General features: G+C 35.1%; 4 protein-coding genes across 9 annotated transcripts; 3 read left to right on the forward strand and 1 right to left on the reverse strand.

Annotated features, from left to right (window-relative positions):
• Positions 1-611: 611 nt before the first annotated feature.
• Positions 612-3,867, reverse strand: LOC107403820 (uncharacterized). Of its 5 annotated transcripts, none has more exons than XR_009639426.1 (8): positions 3,564-3,867; positions 2,911-3,041; positions 2,445-2,534; positions 2,130-2,182; positions 1,784-1,886; positions 1,458-1,517; positions 1,251-1,356; positions 769-791 (listed from the first exon to the last, which is right to left on the reverse strand). XR_009639426.1 is itself a non-coding variant. In XM_016010736.4 (7 exons), exons 1-7 carry the CDS (start codon positions 3,802-3,804, stop codon positions 745-747), a joined length of 771 nt encoding a protein of 256 aa, XP_015866222.2. In that variant the 5' UTR covers positions 3,805-3,867; the 3' UTR covers positions 612-744. The 5 variants fall into 5 exon arrangements, 3 of the variants coding, with proteins under 3 accessions (XP_015866222.2, XP_048337287.1, XP_060674477.1); XR_009639427.1 differs by having other exon boundaries at positions 1,458-1,520; XM_016010736.4 differs by lacking the exon at positions 1,458-1,517 and having other exon boundaries at positions 612-791.
• A 248-nt stretch (positions 3,868-4,115) lies between these two features.
• On the forward strand, positions 4,116-8,660 carry LOC107403752 (DEAD-box ATP-dependent RNA helicase 20). The gene is made up of 10 exons (XM_016010669.4): positions 4,116-4,371; positions 4,866-5,131; positions 5,956-6,135; positions 6,233-6,394; positions 6,574-6,728; positions 6,916-7,008; positions 7,167-7,252; positions 7,347-7,573; positions 7,860-8,093; positions 8,206-8,660. The coding sequence occupies exons 1-10, from the start codon at positions 4,316-4,318 to the stop codon at positions 8,262-8,264; spliced, it is 1,518 nt and encodes a 505-aa protein (XP_015866155.3). The 5' UTR covers positions 4,116-4,315; the 3' UTR covers positions 8,265-8,660.
• A 752-nt stretch (positions 8,661-9,412) lies between these two features.
• On the forward strand, positions 9,413-12,292 carry LOC107403802 (uncharacterized). The gene is made up of 3 exons (XM_016010718.4): positions 9,413-9,591; positions 9,804-10,013; positions 11,752-12,292. Exons 1-3 carry the CDS (start codon positions 9,549-9,551, stop codon positions 12,054-12,056), a joined length of 558 nt encoding a protein of 185 aa, XP_015866204.2. The 5' UTR covers positions 9,413-9,548; the 3' UTR covers positions 12,057-12,292.
• Positions 12,293-13,638: 1,346 nt separating this feature from the next.
• LOC107403831 (3-epi-6-deoxocathasterone 23-monooxygenase CYP90D1) lies at positions 13,639-19,369 on the forward strand. 2 transcript variants are annotated; one of them, XM_048480156.2, is made up of 8 exons: positions 13,639-14,637; positions 14,934-15,258; positions 15,810-15,959; positions 16,038-16,286; positions 16,796-16,885; positions 17,011-17,196; positions 17,304-17,425; positions 17,935-18,843. In XM_048480156.2, the coding sequence occupies exons 1-8, from the start codon at positions 14,423-14,425 to the stop codon at positions 18,017-18,019; spliced, it is 1,422 nt and encodes a 473-aa protein (XP_048336113.2). In that variant the 5' UTR covers positions 13,639-14,422; the 3' UTR covers positions 18,020-18,843. The 2 variants fall into 2 exon arrangements, with proteins under 2 accessions (XP_048336113.2, XP_015866229.3); XM_016010743.4 differs by lacking the exon at positions 17,935-18,843 and adding an exon at positions 18,892-19,369 and having other exon boundaries at positions 13,802-14,637.
• Positions 19,370-20,059: the final 690 nt, after the last annotated feature.

The following is a 20,059-nucleotide window of genomic DNA, read 5'->3' on the forward strand; positions in this document are numbered from 1 at the left end:
ATTTGAAAGAACACCAATCTTCCTTGTGGGTATGTTAAAATAAGAAATAATCTTGCTTTCTTGCAGACTTGCCGTGAGGTTATCTGATTTCCCTTCTGCACACCATACATTTTCTATGCTGCACAACTGGTAGAGGATAAATGAATAGGCCTTATCACCTAGAAGACATATGTTGTTCATTTCTTATTCTCTCTCTCATTTTTGAGTTTCTTTAAATTTTAAAAAAATTTGTTTTCTAAAATTTGAAATTTGGCTCTGCCAGAAATTGGTTTCTCACTCGAAGCGTGTATTTTCTCCTTTTGCTGTGAAATGTAACCGGTAATTTTAAAGAACAAAAAAGTCAATATTTCTTCTATTTACCCAAAAAAAAAAAAAAATCAATATTTCTTCTATAAGGATCGAGCCAGGCCTAGCAGACACCCTTGGTTCAGCTTTGATCCAACATGCAGCATTTGGGCCTATATTATGGGCTTTTCAGCTTCGGACAGCCTCCGTAGGATGAGACGTTTATGGATGGAGTGCCTAAGGCGGTTTCTGTAATGGCCGTACGTGATAACAGAAAATTCCGAATACAAAGTCTATTTTGCATCTAGAACAGTTAGTCACCAAACTAAGCAAAGGGAAATGACTTCAAACTTTTCTTCAATATCTTTCCTATAAGTTGCATGAATACAAAGAAGATATACAAAGCAGCTTATGACAGATATTTGATGAGTATCCTTGAATCATTGGCATCTTCACCAACTATTGTCTTTGCCCGCCAATATGTGGTAAACCAGATTGCTGGATTGCTGAACGACAAAGGGACAAAAGGGGTATATAAGAAACTAAAGAAGAAGATTAACGAACTTGAACATGTGTGTATATAGTTTCTCATGTCTTGAAAAGGAAAATAAAGTAGGGCATTTTTAAAACAGACTTCTATTCGGGAGGGCAATGATATTATAAACCATTTGGGGGACTACTTTCAACGATTCATAATTTGTGCATTTCAAGGCTATATCCTGCTTTCCTGTACAACACAAATGTTATGCCTTTTATAGTATTTTAGCACCATTAAGCATTTTGCGGTAGATCTCTCAATGTCAACTTTCCTTGTGCTCACCTCCTACTACGGTGAGGGTGGTGGTTAGGGCAGCATAATATTCATAGAAGGAAATAGCGCCAAGCATGAAAAAATGACTACTAAAGGATATCCACCATTATATATACGGTCAAAATAAAAAAGAAAAGAAAGGAGTTTCACTTACCGTTTACTTCATCCAATGTCAACTGTATTGAAGAATCGGTAGAGAATCCCAACTTTTGCATGATTTCTTCCAAACGTTTCAAGTTTGTCAGGTAGAGGTAACCAATCTACAAAAGATGGGATCACTAGCTTAGTTAACAGTCCAAAAAAATAAGTTCTTCAATACTGGCTCATGGTTTCCATCAAGGATTTTAATTAAATATCTTACCAGTTCTGAGCCATCTCCAGTATTTTATAATGTGATAAACGTGTTACAGCTTCAGTCTTTCTACTAGCATGATTGAATAAAATATACAAAAATAATGAGATGCAATAATGTTAGCCAGAGTTATGTGTCAGATTGCAAGGTTTTAATGGGAAAAACCATTTGAATACTAGATATAATTCAGCACAGTTAATCATGCTGAAAACATGGTCAGCAGCCATTTTCCTTCCAGGACCAAGTTTATCATCAGTCAACTCTAGAGTAAATGAAAAAAACATTCTTAAGAAACACAATCATCATGGGAAAAACCAATGCACAAGGGCACTGACCAATGTTTCCAGTGAAGATGCTCTATTGTACACTGCTGCACCAGCACGCTTTTTGGTTCGTGTTTTAGCTGAATTGATATTCTTTCCCCATCGGAGAACATTTCTGGAGCAACAATTAAGAAATATTTATCATGCCAAATTTTGTCAGAGGACTTTACACCATATAAGGAAAAACAATAAATAACTACCAAATATTAATTCAGAATTTTTCTTTATAAATTTCACATGAAGAAGAAAAAGCATACAAGGGATCATGCATTTCTTCATGATTCCTCAACATAAAAGTTCATAAACTGAACCAGAAGAATTTCCACAGAATTTAAAAAGCCTGAAATCTTCGGCTAACCTTTCTTGTTCCGATAAGTAATCGTCATGCAAAAGTTTTTGGAGCAATGCATCCTGAAGTGAAACAGACACAAAAATTAATCAATTTATGTACTTACTCGGTTGCTTCTAATCAATCCATTTGCCAACCACATAACTACAGTTAAACACTAGTGCATGACTTTAGTGTCGTTAAAAACTAAATTCATAGAAATTATGAATCAAAATGCATAACCACATTAGATGCACATAAAATTGGAAAGACAAAAAAGAATCTTCAAAATGTCATGTTACTTCTTATTTAATCAAAAATTGGAAAAGGTTTCAAACTTCGTACTTGTGCTTCACAACGTACAACTGCCATCACCCGATCATTATATTCTTCAATACTCAGAGGAGGAAACAAAAAGTGTCTTCGCGCATATAGCTGCATGTATTCAAAAAAGTGGTAGTAAGCATTGCAGGAAGGCCAAATATCAGCAGCAGAGTAATTATGTCAGTAATAATAATGCTGGTGAGGCATATAGTGCTCTCTAGGGCAATGAAAAGACAGATTTGCCTTCTAAATCAATCAATCATCCACAAATGAGTGCTTCAATGCTGCATTTTTTATTTTTATTTTTTTTAATAAATATGTGTAAACGCCTTTTTCTTGGTTTGCAGCTTCATAGAATAACATAAAATACATACTTCTAAAGATATAAACCACATAAATATTGAGCATGTGCCGTGGCTAACGGTGGTACTAAATAAGTTGAACAAGAAACATGCATCGTAAGCCAAAAAAAGAAAAGAAACAAAACCTCGTAGATGGAATCGCCAATATATGCTAATGAAGCTGCATTGAATACAGATCTGGGCTTCTGAACTTTTGGTGGACTAGGCATCCATTGCTCGTAGCCCAAATAAAACTCTTCCTTTTTTGCTGTTTCTTCTACAGGATTAGGTTCCATTTAGACCATTATCATTAAAGCTTCAATTGGAAAATGAATAAAGGTATCTAAAATATCAAAAACAAAAAAAACAAGAACTAAAAACAACTATGCCAGGACCCTTTCTATTAGATTAATGTCAGAAACTAAAATTAACAGAAAAAAAAAAAGAATTCAAAATCAAATTTCTCGACGAAAATAAGATGAGTAATTATCTTAGAATTTCAGTACACAGGAATATACAAACAAGAACCAATCAATAAAGTTTTTTGAAGCCACCAACACATCTAACGAACTGACAAATATTTATTTTAAAAAAATTGAAAACCCCAATTGTCATTGAGTGCATTCAATGCTCCTAAGCAGGCAATTACAGTCTTAAAAAGCATTTGAAAAAGAAAACTAACGACAATAGAATAGAAGAGGGAAAAAAAAAAAAAAAAAAAGAGAAAAATTAAGAAAAGCAAAAGAAAAAGTGGGAACAAGAATGGAATAACAGTTGGGGAATTGTGGGTGTTGCTCACCTGGAGCTGGAGTTGGTCGTTTAAGGAGGTCGGCGATGGTGAGGATGGTACGGGTGGTTGAGGTCGATAAGGTAACAGTTGGTGGGGGTTGTGAGGTGGGTTTGTTCTTCTTCAGCTTCCTTGGGGCATTGGGATTGTAAGGAAGCATCTGTTGAGTGTCCCATGAAGATCTCACTCTCACTCCGGCGCTCAGTGCCGGTGATGAAGAAGAAGGAACTACTGATACCGCGTTCATATTCATTGTTCTTTTCTCTGAGAATTTCGGGTACCGAAAACGAAATCGACGACCCAAAATTAAATTAATATAAAATAAAAATCGGGAAATTATGGGAATGGGGTTTTGAATGGGTTTTAGTAGATGGGCCTAATGGGCCAGATCAGAATCAAGGACGAGATGGCTCTATTTACACCTCCTATAATAACTATGTGAAATCAACGACATGTCGTAAAATTCACCGTTTTGGAGTAGTTTCGTAGCCCTTTTTTTTTTGGCACCAAAACGTGTCTCTTTTTAAGTGGTGCTTCGTGCACAGTTCGATGCACAGATCCGTAAGGCTAGCAAACCACGAGCTGTAGAGACCAGAGAAAGAGAGAGAGAGAGAGAGTGGGGGGTTTTGTTGCTCGCTCTGTGTGTGTTGTTGTTCGAATATTTTGACCACCTGCAAGTGCTTTTTGCTGCGCTTTCGTTCTAAAACCCCTCAGAAGTTTGGTTTTCTGATAATATCACACGTGGGTATCGCAAGCTATATACCATGAGCCGCTACGACAGCCGCTCCGGTGACCCCGCGTCTTACCGTGACCGAAGAAGGTACGTGTAAACTCCTTCGTGGGTTTTTTGTTTTTATTTTTGAATATACGTTAGCTTTTGCATAAATGGATATGTGGGTTTCTTTTGTATACCTTCAATTCAATTCATTCGCAATTTCCATTGCTTTCGTGAATTCTAATTCTTCGTGGGGTTCATTCACTTTAATGGGTTACTTTCGCGTTCTGCCCAAAACCAACTCTCAAACTCATTGTTTTCAAATTTATTATTCATCTCCTCTTGTTTTGTTTTGCCTGAATTTAGTACTTCTTCTTGTTGTTCTTAAGCAATTTGTTAATACAAATTCTACTAATTTGTGCTCTAAAGTGTTTGCCTATTTGCTCAAAATCATAGGCTGATTCATTTTATGCGAATTTGTTGCTTTTCTTTTTTCTGTGTATGTATATTTGTTTTTTTCAGTGGCCACATTTATGACTAATTGGTTGGTTTGGCTTAAATTGATATTTTTTTCTTGTGAACTTTTGTGTTGGGTATAGTGATTCAGGGTTTGGTGGGTCTACGGGCTATGCTGGCTCGGTGCGTTCCTCATCAGGCAAGAAAGACTATGAGAGTACTGAGCCACCTAGGAAGTTGGATTTGGATGGGTTGACTCGTTTTGAGAAGAACTTTTATGTCGAGTCACCAGAAGTAGCTGCAATGTCGGAAAAAGAAGTTGAGGAGTATAGACAAAGGAGGGAAATTACAGTTGAAGGACGTGATGTTCCAAAACCAGTCAAGAGTTTTCGTGATGTCGGATTTCCAGGTTTTTTTCTTTTCCTTTGGGAATAACCGTTCTCTTTATGGTTTCAAGTTTCACTTTGATTCATTTAGTATACAATGTGACTGAATAAACTGTAAAGTTGGAATGTTACAATTTTAAAACAATGACGTATTTTGTTGTAAAAGGTTGAACTTAGTAAGCCTTTGGTTAGCTCAATGTGCTTAATATGTGATATACATGTATAATTGTATGATTTGTATTCATTTACTGATTTTTTTCCTTTCAATTTAAGGGATCATCTTTATGATTTGTCACTCTTGCTATTAGCATATAAAATGAGTAGGGATGACTAGGCATTTGATTCTCTTCTATGTATATATATTGGGTTGGGATAAACTTATTTCCAGCAGAAGTTAAATGTGGAATTTTTTAGGTTAGAAGGACAAGAGATCTAAATAGTTTCTTAGAAGAAGATTCAGACAGTGGAGTATCTGAAAAAGAAATTGAATCAGATTGTAGTTGTAGACACTACACCTTTTCAAGCGGTCATATAATCCTGAGTGGACAAATGGTCTGGTAGAATCGTCATTTAGACAAGATCAGAATATTTGAATCTAGATGTTTTACTCAATAACATACCTTCTGATTCAGAAGCATTGATGTAATGATGGGGACTAGCTAAAATTAACTATCTAAGAGAATGCCCAAAAATTTTCATTATTGCTTAATCTAAAGTTCCAACTTATATGTTTGTTTTGTCAAAATGTTCATTGAATTTTTGTTAACTTACATTGTCAAGTTTCTTTTGGATGATAAGATGTTTCCTTGGAGAAACTTCTAACAAGAATGTTCTTGTTCAACTCCAGATTATGTTTTGCAAGAAATTACAAGAGCTGGTTTTGTTGAGCCAACACCCATTCAATCTCAAGGATGGCCAATGGCTCTTAGAGGCCGTGATCTCATTGGGATTGCTGAAACAGGATCAGGGAAGACACTTGCATACCTTTTGCCTGCAATTGTCCATGTCAATGCCCAGCCAATTCTAGGTAAACATATAATCTTCAAGATGAATGGCTTCTTTTGTTTATAATTCTTTTTGAGGCACTGTACAGACTTGGTAACTGCTACTGCTTATTCCTTCAGCTCCTGGAGATGGTCCTATTGTGTTAGTTTTAGCTCCAACTCGTGAACTTGCTGTTCAAATTCAACAGGAAGCTGCTAAATTTGGTGCATCATCAAAGATAAAAAACACATGCATATATGGTGGGGTTCCAAAGGGGCCTCAAGTTCGTGATCTCCAGAAAGGTTGGTGGTGCATTTAATTGTGAGATATTGTTGGTATCATATAATATTGACTTTCATTTCTCAACTGATTAAGTTCTGGATGGAACCTGCTTTTTGTTATGAATTTCAATATGCAGGTTTTCTAGTTCTAGGATTTTTGTTGTGTTGTTAATGTCATTTATATTCCTTTTCTATCTCAGGGGTTGAGATTGTAATTGCCACACCTGGTAGGTTGATTGATATGATGGAATCACATCATACAAACTTGCGAAGGGTCACTTATCTCGTGTTGGATGAGGCTGATCGGATGTTAGACATGGGGTTTGAGCCTCAGATACGGAAAATTGTTTCTCAGGTTTGATATTTTACACTCCTATGGTTTGAATTTTTTGGTCACCCATCCTATTGAATGAAACACTAATAGATATATAATAAAATTGACTATCCGCTGCGTACCTTGTCTCCATCTATCTCTCTCTTTCTTTCTTATTTAGTTTATCTCATGAAAATGGTTGATTTAAAGTAATAAGGGTCCTATGCAGATTCGCCCAGACCGTCAAACATTGTACTGGAGTGCTACCTGGCCAAAGGAGGTTGAACAGCTAGCAAGACAGTTCCTTTATAACCCTTATAAAGTAAATTACTTTGTCTTTACTTGTAGTAAAATAAAGTGTATTCACTTGCTAGGAAGTTTTTTGCTTTGCTTCTTATAATTTTGCCAAAAGTTGTAGGTGGTGGATGTTCTCATATATAATATGCTAATTCTTGATTGGCACTTTTGAACCTTGCACAGGTGACAATAGGTTCTTCAGATTTGAAAGCGAACCATGCAATCCGCCAGCATGTTGACATTGTTTCTGAAAGTCAGAAATATAACAAGTTGGGGCATATTCTATCTTGTTCTTATTATTTATGTTCTTTCTAGTTCAATTTACTGCAGGATAATTTCACTGACTTTATTTTGTTTTTCCAGATTGGTAAAGTTGCTGGAGGAAATCATGGATGGCAGCAGAATACTTATATTTATGGATACTAAGAAAGGATGTGATCAGATCACAAGACAGCTTCGAATGGATGGTTGGCCTGCCCTCTCGATACATGGTGATAAAAGTCAAGCAGAGAGGGACTGGGTCCTCTCTGAGTTTAAAGCTGGGAAGAGCCCTATAATGACAGCAACAGATGTTGCAGCTCGTGGTTTAGGTATAGTTGGGATCCCTTCCCCCTGCTTCAGCCTTCTTTCGGTGCTGTTGATATTGGATGCTGTTTTCTTCCAGAGCATTTTATTCCTTTTTTATGGTTAGGTGTCCTAGAATTAGTAAATCCGTTCAATATAGGAAATTGTGGGATTTATTAAATCATTTGATGATGCGTCATATGCCAAAGTGGTTCTTTTCTTTGTTTGTTTCCTTTCACCTTTTCCAGTATATGAGCGTCAATCTAAGACTTGTCTGAGAAATTGCATTTTTAATCTCCCTTTTGGTGGCAGATGTGAAGGATGTGAAATATGTTATAAATTATGACTTCCCTGGATCCCTTGAGGACTATGTTCACCGCATAGGGCGTACTGGAAGAGCTGGGGCAAAAGGAACGGCTTATACTTTCTTCACAGCTGCTAATGCTAGATTTGCAAAGGAGCTCATTACCATACTTGAGGAAGCCGGACAAAAGGTCAGTCCTGAATTGGCAGCAATGGGCCGTGGTGCACCTCCTCCCCCTTCAGGTGAGTTGCTGGGCATACACAAAAACTCATATTGATTTGTGCAGAATATTGGTGTGAAATATCTCCAATGCGTTTACTAAATCTATTTTTCCCAATGCATAAATTTGATCAGGTCATGGAGGTTTTCGGGATCGAGGTAAGGGTTATGGTGGTGGTCGTTCTTGGAGTTGATTTAATGAAAGGTGGGTTTGAGGTTGATGGAGATAGAAAACGTCAGAATCATTAAACCACGGTTTGTGACACTGTATTTCATATTGGAATTTCGGAAACTTGTATGACTAGAGTTTAGGACGACAGTTATCTTTATTGGACATTTGACCTTTTTTTTTTTTTTTTGGGGTCTTCTCCTTTTATTGGATTTTCTGGTTAAACAAACTGTAAAACTTGGACTAGTTAGTCAGGAAAGTGTAAATCAAAACATTTGTTTATATGGTTCATCAAGAAATCCGAAGCAAAATTTTGTGTAATCTTATATTACTGAATACAGGACACAGGTAGTGTTTGTCTGAGAACAATGTGGACAAAGAAAGAAAGGAGGACGATTTTATTTTATTTTATTTATTATTATTATTTTTGTGGGAATAAAAGATGGACGATTATAAGGGCCGAAATGAATTGCATTGACCAATTTTCTTATGCATCCTTTATATATGTTATTTGTGTTTTTGTTTTCTTTTTGGTAGTGATATATGTATAATGGATAATTTGATCTTTCCTTCCCAAAATATAAGCGTCGTTGTCGTTGGAAAGTCTAAAACTTTGGAAATGCCATGATTGGGTAATATATATATATATATATATATATGTATATGAATGTATATGTAAGATACAATTGACCAATAGACCCTTAATATGATAAAGTATGAGGGTCATTTTATAATAGATTAGACTAGATTACTATCAATATATAAATGCCGGAAGCAAATAAATGTGTAGTACAATAACGGGATCAGTTCATATCCAACTTATTTACCAACAAAAGTTAATAGACAGCTTGATAAATTTAATTGGTCATTTTGCTCATATTATTATAACGCATCAAAATTAAATTGAGCTTTCTTATAACTGGAATGTTTATTTTATTTTTTGAAGTGAAAGTTACCCACTTGCCAATTCCATAATCATAAAAATTATTATTATTATTATTTGATAAGATGGGATTTGATCGGGAGAGTTATTACCAATTGATATTGTCAATTGGCATGTTCCAAATGGATAATAAAAAAAAAAAAAAAAAATTTGCATTTGTAAAAGTTAGCCTTTTAAAATTGGGAAAATAAATAAAAGAAATTGCCAACCAAAAAAAGAACTTGTTTTTGACTTTCGAGTAAATAAATAAAGCGAAATTTACCAGGCGTAGTATTCAGAACGCACGGTGGCGGCAACAAAAGACGTAGACGGAGGAAGAAGAAGAAGAAGAAGAAGAAGAAGAAGAAGGTGCATAAGTCAGTAACAATGGCCGAAGCTCCAAAGCTCTTCACCAACAAACCCAAAAAGGGTAAGGGTAAATACCCATTATTCTATATATTTATTTGATTTTCTTTTTTCTTATTTTCCAAGAAAACAAAGACAGCCATTTCTATCTCATAACCACCAGCAAAGAATCTTCTTTTGCTTGATAAAAAAGTCTTCGGTTTTCTCTGTTTCAATAATTGGGAGGGGGTTTTTGGTACCAATCTCACTGGTTGCTTTGTGAATCTGAATGAACAGCACAGCTGAAACAATTTCAAGAGCAACAGAAAGGTAAGGACTTTTCTTCGCCGTTGCCGCCGAAGCCGCTGTCTTCTTCTTCATCTTCGTCTTCAATGGGGACTCAGTCTTCTTCATCTAAGCCACCACCTCAGCCACCAAAGGAGTCGTTTGCGCGGCGTTACAAGTTCCTCTGGCCTATGATTCTGACCGTTAATATTGCTGTTGGAGGTCTCAAATTTTTTTTTTTTCTTTCTCTTATCCTTCAGCTAATTGTTTTTTCAGAATTTTCTGTGCTTATGTGTGGGTTTATATCTTATGGATATGTATGCAATTGCATAGTGATTTTAATGCGTGAAATGCTCAAATGGTTCTAATATCTTAGCTTGAAGAGTGATTTGAATGCTTCTTCAATGTTTCTTGGATATTTTAATGGGTGCCATGTTGTTAGAATGATGGGTTAGGGTTTTTACCGCCTTTTGCTGAAATTTCTGGATTGTGTTACTGAGTAATCTGCGTTTTTATTATTTATTTTAATATCATGATTATTTGGTCTACCAAGAGACAAATGGGCATTGAAAAAAAAAAAAAAAGCATTATTGAAATCCCAAGAATAGCAGGAAGAGCAGTAGTATTGTATTGGTGAGATATTTTTGAATGGGATAAGAGTGTCTCAAAGGTGCTTATTCACCATAACTTGAAAATTTCTCACTGGTGCACCTTTGTCCTTATAATGTGCTTGGCGTAATCATTCAGTAAATGCCTATATAAGTTTCTCTATTACTAAGGTCTCTGCTTTGGTCTTAGATTTGACAACATACGTGTTATGCCCTTTAGTTCATCATCTTCCTTTCTTTGCTCTAATTAATTGATCAGGTTTTAGGTAATAGGTATAGGGCATGCTTTCTATTTCAGAATATACAAGTTTTAGACATCTTCCGTATGAAATCAGAAAAAAAAAAAAGAAAAAGAAAAAAAAAAAAAAAGAAGTATTTATTTGGATTATTCATACCAAAATTTAGAAAAACCACAGTATATAGGAACACCTTATGGAGCTATCCCATGAAAGCCCCTTGTTCCAGAACCTCTTTATGGGTATCATCTGCTGGCTAGACCATAGATGTAGTCGGGTAGGTAACTTACATCTTCCTGAACTAACCTCACGCTGAAGGTTCCATGACAATACTGTGAGATGTGCTATGAACTCCAGGATTGTTTCTAATTTGACAAAACAATTATGCATTCCAAGAATTTTTGACTTTTTCGGTTTGTAATACTTTGTCTGATGTAGTAATTGTTGTATTTAGGTCTGCACTGCATTTGGTCATGAAAAATAGTCTCCATCACAACTGGCACCAGCCAACCCAGAATAAAGGAAAATGCAATACCTGTTTTGGTTCAGTGATTTGACATCCTATAATCTTTCTTAGCGTAATCTTTTCTTAATATAGCACTGAATGAATTAAGAGATGTAGAAATAAAGACAATAGTATGAAGTGAGATCATAGGCATTGTGGAATTGGGGTTGGTCATGAGGTTAAATTATTATAATGAACATTTTGAGATTCACGTTCGTTATGCTTTAGTGGGACCATGTTTGCCAGTAGAACATCAAGAAGCTTCGTATCAGAATAAAAATGTTCTATGTGGACACAACACAATTGGAATAAAATGTTCTGTGTAGACACAGCGCAATTGGAATGGTTAAGCAGACTTTTACAGGCATGAGATAAATGTCTCACATGCTTAATTGATTTGTTTCAAATTTGCATTTTGCTCGTTTGTTATATCATTGGATCACTTCCGTAGCATGCTTTATCAAGAATTCACTTCTGCCTTGTTGTATTAAAGGGAAAAAAATTGGACACTCAAAATACTCAATCTGACTGTTTGAAGCTAGTTTATTGATATAGTTTTTTCGGATCTTAAGGCAATTCTTATTGAACTGTGGTTTGTCTGAACTTTGTAGCTTACCTCTTTATGAGGACAAAAAAGAAGGATACAGATGTAGAGGAAGAATTCACACCTCCAGTTTCAACAACATCTTCTACAACTGTTCATGTTGTTGAGAAACCGCTTCAGGCACCAACCATCAAAGAGCCTGTAAAGTTGCAGGAACCAGTTTCAGAGGATCAACAGCGTGAAATTTTCAAGTGGATTTTGGAAGAGAAAAGAAAGGTCAAACCAAAAAATCCTGAAGAAAAGAAGCGAATTGACGAAGAGAAAGCCATTCTCAAACAGTTTATTCGGGCAAAATCTATTCCAGCCATCTAGCTGTTGAAACACTTGTTCTTGAATATAAAAATTGTGACAGGGAGATTTGTTTTTCAAAAGAATTCTCTCTTCTTTGTTCGTCGTGGTGTTATGCTTCTACTTTCTTTGGATGGCAATGACTCCTGTTTTCTTTACCAAACTGCATGACTAAAACTTTTGGAATTCTTTTTCGTTTAGCTGTGGGATAACAGTATTGTATAGTGTACTTGTCAGATTAAAACTGTGATTCCTTGCTAGATCTGTTCATATTCTGGATTCAAATATGCATAGTTGTAATTTGTGAGAGCAGGGTAAGATGGATGGTTTACTTTGATGATGTTGTAGGAAAAGACAGTGTGCAAGCATGACCGGGATAAAGAAAGACCCATCTCAAAAAAGATCAAAAAGAAGTTAATTATTAGGTTGGCTCTGTTTCAATTTTCCATTTTGACATTCTTCTGATTGTGAAACTTAGTACTGAAATCTCTCTTTTTCATCATTTCCATTGGAAGAAAATAAATATTTTTCCATTTAATGTCAAATGATAGGAAATGGAAGTTGAGCATATTCTCCTACTTTAAGGCATAGAGATTCACATGGGCCTAATAAAAACAAGCATGCACTATTTCCTAAAAGGATGTGGACACCCCATCTGGAATTAGGAGAGAGTTCCCACAACATGCAGGCTTTCATGCACCAACTACAACTGCCATATACTTTTAATTAATTTTTCCAACTTCCATTTAAAATCTTCTGACTCCCACCAAACAAAATAAAAATAAAAATATATATATATATATAATCTACCATCAAAATATACAATATTCTCCAAGATCCATAGACTCCATGCTTTCAAAGAATAAACAAAGCTTTTCAAAGAATAAACAAAGACTCCCCAATATATTCTTTAAGATTCTTAATAGATATAGAGGAATAAAATAAATGAAATTCGCAAATAGACAATCTAGAAAGAGAAAGGGAGTGATGTAGGTTAATTGAGAAAAAAGTTTGAATTTTTTCATAAAAGGGTAATACTATGTTATGCCATGTTTGAATGAACACTCCAACAAAGTTAATTATAGGTTTAAAAATATAATTGTATATAACTTCTTTATGGTCCAATACGATCCGATTATTATTAGATTCTTCCTAATTAGCCGATTGTTAAGTATATACTTATAAAGAAAATATGAAAAAGTTAACAAATGTACAATCAAGAAAAGGGTTGGTATGAGAATCATAACAGCAGTCAAAGCATGATTTTGAAAACAAAACCAAACCAAAAAGAATGGATTTTATAAAACCTTCCCTACACACCCAAAAAAAAAAAACAAAAGAAAAGAAAAAGGAGGGGGGTGATGGGATTAGTTTATATTCCTCTATATTCTTTGGACTTGGGCACTTTGGTGTGTGTTTATAGCATTATAAAAAATACAAGCATTGCTCTTACCTTTAGCTGAAATATATTTATATGAGAGAATGTTTTTTTGGGGTAAAAAGAAGTGGAGGCACATGAGGGCTTTACCATATAAAAGCAGAATGGATGGAGAATGAATATGACATGAGAGGTTCCATTGGAGTGTGAAAGATGAGAAAGAGGATGATGATGATGATGATGATGGAGGATTGTGGTTGGTCTTATTGAGTCTCACATGAATGCACGAGGCCACCCAGCTGCCACTGCCATAAGGGGCCGCCTCAATCTACTCTGCCATAACTTCAATCATGGACTTGTGGGACTTCATTTCTCTTCCATTTTATGTAATCTTTCTCTTTATCTCTCTCGCTCTTTATATATATTATATAGCATATATATAGAACACACACTTATCATAATAACCCCATGAAACTATATATATTATTTATATTAATTTTTTTTCCAAACTTCTTTTGCCTTTGGCACCGCTTAAAGCCTTTTTATAAACTATTATTTGATCCATACCACCTTATTTTTATGCACAAAACCCCAAGTCTAGAAGAAATAAGCTGCCTAAGCCTAACCAGAAATCGATACTTGCTTATAACAAAACTTGAAAGCAAGTCTTACCCTTCAATATATATAGCTTCTTTCTTGCGGAATTACTTGGCTAAGCCAGTCTTTAATAGGAGCTTATGTCCAACCTTTGGTCCAACAGCTCTCTTTCTCTTATTATCAAAAAACAGCTCTCTCTCTCTCTCTCTCTCTGTCTTTTCCACACGCTTGTTTGTACACATGCATATTCATTCTTTTCCATCAACAATAAAAGGTCCTCATTGCTTCCATGATTAATTTTATTTAAAGGGTAGCTCGTGTATTTGTGTATATATATATGTAGAGAGAGAGAGAGAGAGAGAGAGAGAGAGAGAGAGAGAGAGAGCGTGTGTTTTCTGCATGTGTGTTATACAAAATGGACAAGTTATGGATTCTGCAAGTGACAGCAGTTTTCTTGTCCGCCATAATTCTTCTACTCTACAAGAACAGCTATAGATTCAGATCAAAACACAGAAGAAAGCCACTTCCTTTAGGCACCCTTGGTTGGCCTTTTCTCGGTGAAACCATCGAGTTTGTGTCCTGCGCTTACTCTGACCGCCCTGAGAGCTTCATGGATAAACGTCGGAGTATGTAAGTACAGTCAAAATAGTTAAAAAAAGCTAAGACCCCATTTATGAATTAATTACTTTCTCATCATATATTATATTCTCTCTTTATTACTCTGCTCAAGTTTTCTCAATTTTAATGTATACTATCATGGTCACAAGGTGTTTGGCATTATTTTTCAGTAACATAATTAGATGGGTTTGAGTTGCTATTTGAAACTTTCTTCTCTAGTTTAGCACTATTTGCATAAATAGTTATGGGTGGTGAATTTGTTGATATTGAAGATGTTTGAAACAAGTACCATTTGGGTATTGATACAGGTATGGCAAGGTGTTCAAGTCACATATATTTGGAAATCCAACAATTGTATCCACAGATGCAGAAGTGAGTAAATTTGTTCTGCAAAGTGATGCTAAAGCTTTTGTTCCATCTTACCCAAAATCTCTGACTGAGCTGATGGGGAAGTCTTCTATATTGCTTATAAATGGAAGCTTGCAAAGGAGAATCCATGGACTTGTAGGAGCTTTCTTTAAATCTCCACATCTTAAAGCTCAAATCACCAGAGACATGCAGAAGTATGTCCAAGAATCAATGGCAAATTGGAGTGAGGACCATCCTACTTACATACAAGATGAAACAAAAACCGTATGTTGGTTTTCTCTATCTCTTCTTTATCTCTCTGTCTTTCTCTGTCTCTGTCTCTGTCTCTTTCCCAGTTCTAGGGGAGTGAGATTGAGCATTTTATCTCTGAACTTGAAAACTCCTACTATGCACAAAGTAAGATAAGCTTTTTGGGAAGAGTTCCAATAGACATAAGATAAAACAAAAGATACCTTCTCTGTTAAATCTTTCCCTGGCTGCTTCTTCTTCTACCATGTCTAAGATGCTTATGGCCTATTAAGTGCTTTAGTAAACATATGGTTAAACAAATCTCTCTCTCTCTCTCTCTCTCTCTCTCTCTCCCCCTCTTCCCCCCCTCCTCCCCCCCCTCTCTTTTCTTTTATGTCAATTATTGATTTTTGAATTTCATCTCTGGCTTCTACTTAGATGATGATTTTGATAGATAAGAAATCCAGTTGTTATGGGTTACATAATAATTCTGAATTAATCATATTGTCCGTGAAAATTAGACTCACAATTATTATGTTTCATGGACTTTTTTTAAAGTTACTGACACATTTTCTTTCTGTCTCCAGATTGCCTTTCAAGTTCTTGTCAAGGCATTGATAAGCTTAAATCCTGGTGATGAAATGGAATTCCTAAAGAAACAGTTCCAAGAATTCATAGCTGGCCTCATGTCGTTACCCATTAACATTCCCGGAAGTACGCTTTACAGATCGTTACAGGCGAGTTCTAGTAACCATTCAATCTCTACACTGTTTAATATATACTCCTATAATTTATCATTTTAATTTTATTTTCAGGCAAAGAAGAAAATGGTTAAGCTAGTGAAGAAAACTATACAAGCCAGAAAAAATACAAGTGGAATCTCCAATTTTCCAAAAGATGTGGTAGATGTCTTGCTGAGCGACACAAGTGAGCAATTAACAGATGATCTAATAGCAGATAACATGATCGATATGATGATACCAGGAGAGGATTCAGTGCCAGTTCTTATGACTCTTGCAATAAAATACCTATCAGATTGCCCTGCTGCTCTACAGCAGTTAATGGTATGAATAATTTTTTTGTCTTTATCAAATGGAGTTACATTCACAATCACACTGCTAACTATGTCAATTTAAATGCATGCAAAAAGCCAAAGATATTGCCTTTATTTTCATTCTCTAGTGCTTTTACTGTTGATTTTTGAATTCCATTCAGCAAGCCAACATTTTCTGTAATAAATAACTTTTTGGAACTTTGCAACATTCAAGTCCATTTTTTGACCACTTTTTACTATTTCGTTTTCGTTTTCTTTGTCCTTATCGTAGTGCTTCCTTCTTATTTGTGCCTGTATCATAGGTAATTGGTGATCTAGGTTCAAGTGGAATATTAAAATATAGCTGCTACCAGAGTTTGTCTTTGTCCACTCTATGTTTATAATATATAGTAGGTACCTCATGAAAGCAACAAAATATTTCCTCTTTTTTCAAGAAAATGAATGGAAAAAAATTACTAGTGCTACAGGAATAATTTACTGTGGCTGCTTACTGATTAACTTTCTGATAATTAATCTCAGGAGGAGAATATGAAGTTAAAAAGACATAAAGATCAACTTGGGGAGCCATTATGCTGGAGTGATTACTTATCTTTACCTTTTACGCAAAATGTAAGTCATCCTTAGAACAGCATGATATCAAAACCACTACTTTAATAACCTAATAATAAGCTAATATTCGCCCATTTGTGTGTGTGTGGGGGGGGGGGGGGGGGGGGGGGGGGGGAATTAAACAGGTGATTACAGAAACTCTAAGGATGGGAAACATTATCATTGGGGTGATGAGGAAGGCCATGAAAGATGTGGAGATAAAAGGCTATCTCATACCAAAAGGATGGTGTGTTTTTGCCTATTTTAGATCAGTTCATCTTGATGAAAATCATTATGACTGGCCCTACGAGTTTAATCCATGGAGGTGGCAAGTAAGGAGGACTTTTCTTTTGAGTGTTAAATGTTTTTATTTTTCTCCTCTTTTTGTTACTGGTGGTAGTCGTTTTCAGCTTTTGAGTAATGGAATCAAGATTCACAGGACAAAGACATGAGCACTTGTAACTTCACCCCTTTTGGAGGAGGACAGAGGCTGTGTCCTGGACTGGACTTAGCCAGACTGGAAGCTTCCATTTTTCTACACCACTTTGTCACTCAATTCAGGTAATAAGATACCCAATCGGAGTTTTCTTTTTTAAAGCATATAAAAATGGTTTTCTATGACAGTTCAATCTAGTGGGTTTTGGGGGGTGTTTTCCTTGTTAGAAACAAAAAAGAAACAGACCAAATATTGTTAGGTCCAAAATCTTGTTATGTGCTTCCACGTGAAACCCCAAGAAATTATTTTATAAGCCATCTACCTAAGATTATGTTTGGCTCATATCACTTTAGTTTTTAAAGATTTCCACAGTTGAATGGAATTTTTTCTGCTTACGAAGAGAAAGTGTCATAGTGAACTAAGCGACTTTCAAAAGTTGCAATGCCAAATTTCAACATCCATTCCTGAAAAGAAAAGGACAAAAAACATCACAGAAGGCATCTAATAGTTTTTCATATTTTTCCAATTTGATCTGTAGCTTTTAGAACGCCTTCCTTTTTATAGTTGCTATCGTTAAACCATTCTTTTTTTTTGTTTATTTATTAACCATATATATGTATGGCTGGTAAATCAGATTCCTGCAACCAAGATTTTATCTATTGGCCAGTTACATAGATTTCCAAAGATTTTATCCAAGTGAGTTAGTAGTAGCAGACTAGATATATATGGTCCACTAAAGCAAAGACAAATGTTAGCGGAAGATAGCAACCTTGTAGTCATTTTGGACTCAAAAACTTACAAGTTGCTGGAGATAGTTCATCCTATCCATGAACTTTTTCATGGACCAATAATGCTATCAGACACTTGTACCATGTAATAATAGAGGGAGGGACTAAGTGCCCAAAATTGTGACGGAATAGATGATGTGCAAATTGATTGATTTAGAATCTTTTAAATATGTGGGCCACCTCTTCCTTGGAGATTAATCTGTCAATCCATAAACAGTTGGAAGTATAGTCAGCTTCACAAAGAAAATGAAACATTATGTATGGAAGATCCACCATTCATGATATCTGATATGATTTTGCATAAAAAGATACTGTAAATAATCATCTTGGCATGTTCTAGACAATATCTAGTGTCTCACTCTAGCATAAGATTTTTCTGTATTATAGGGCACTATATCTCAAGGCTACAAATGCTATTTGCCGTGGAAAAAAGCATATTTGTTTTCTGCCTAACCTTGCTTTGACCACTTTTTTCTTAAATAAATAGTAGCTTTACACATCCATAATCTACCATTTCATAAGGAGTGTACAGGTACTCAAATTTATAGTAGTTTACATTCTCCTAAAAAGTAATATACAATCCATTATTTTATCACAGAGAAGGAATGCTATGGTCAAAATAGGATTTGGACAGACATAGGAATAAATTAATAGGGATTAAAACCCCAATAACTAAGTTTTTGAGAGGGTTGCTATAAATCTGTTATTTCTATTATAATAGGAGCATTAGTTATCTATATATTAGAGTTTAACCTTGACCCTGCCTATTATTAGTTTTTATAATAATTTTCTTTCACATATAGGTGGGTGGCTGAGGATGACACCATTGTTAACTTCCCCACTGTAAGAATGAAGAGGAGGATGCCAATATGGGTCAAAAGGAGAGGAGATCCTTGAGGATATTTTGGTCATATGGAAAAGAATTAACTTTCATAGACATAAAAAGACGACGAACAATGACAAGACAGATGGGAAACCAGAGGAATTTGACACACTTGCACACGTGTGGAAAGGAATCACAAGGCAGACATATTTTGTCCTCTTTAATGGTAATATTGCACATATAGACAATAGAAACATATAAAATTTTCATTGGGACCCAAATTACATCCCTTTTTTCCTTCACCACTACCTATTCTTTCTTCACTTTCACTGCTTTTGCTTTGGATGTATATATGTAATAAAAGGGAAACCAGATGAGTAACTTTTGGACATTGTTTTTCTCTTCTTTTTGGAAGAAAAAAGGTTTAACCAGCAACTTAGACAATGATTTGCACTCAAGGGTCCCAATAAAGGTTGTCAAATGTCAAATTAAAGAAAATTTTGCCAAAAGAATCGTTCACATCCATTTTGAATAATTAAATTCCCATTTTGGACTCAGCAGAAAAGAATAAGCGATTTCCATTTTAGATTGGCATATTTTTTTTTTAATTTTTTTAAACCAAAATCCAAAAGTAGTTCCATATTTCTTACCAATGTAGCTTCTTCATCATTCATGAGGTAGAAGATGGAAAACTATAAGAGTATTGAATCAGAAAATGAAAACTATCCGTCTTTTGAGTTAACAATTAAATATAAAATTATTACTCCATTGATAAAGTTGCTTGAGTAATCATTTTTCTTGTAAACTTTTGTTAGATTAATGAAATAATTTTGATGATCGCTTCCGTATCTTTCACCTATAATGTTCTTGATCCGATGTATTTCTGAAGCAAAAACACCAAAAGTGAAGCAATAGCTTGATTTTTCTTTGTCCCACCATACCAAGTAAAGATAATTTTTTATTAGGGGGGAATAAAAGCTCTTTTTTTTTTTTAAAAAAAAAATTTCATAAGATTTATTTTAATTAATTTAAAAGGTGATTTTAGATCTATCACCAATTATAAAAATATCGAGATGAGATGAGAAACTTGCCGTCATAATTACAAAGAAGATACATAGGAATATGTTATCAATATTTTATATATGGAT

Source organism: Ziziphus jujuba, chromosome 1 (assembly GCF_031755915.1).
Source record: "Ziziphus jujuba cultivar Dongzao chromosome 1, ASM3175591v1".
Classification (NCBI taxonomy): domain Eukaryota; kingdom Viridiplantae; phylum Streptophyta; class Magnoliopsida; order Rosales; family Rhamnaceae; genus Ziziphus; species Ziziphus jujuba.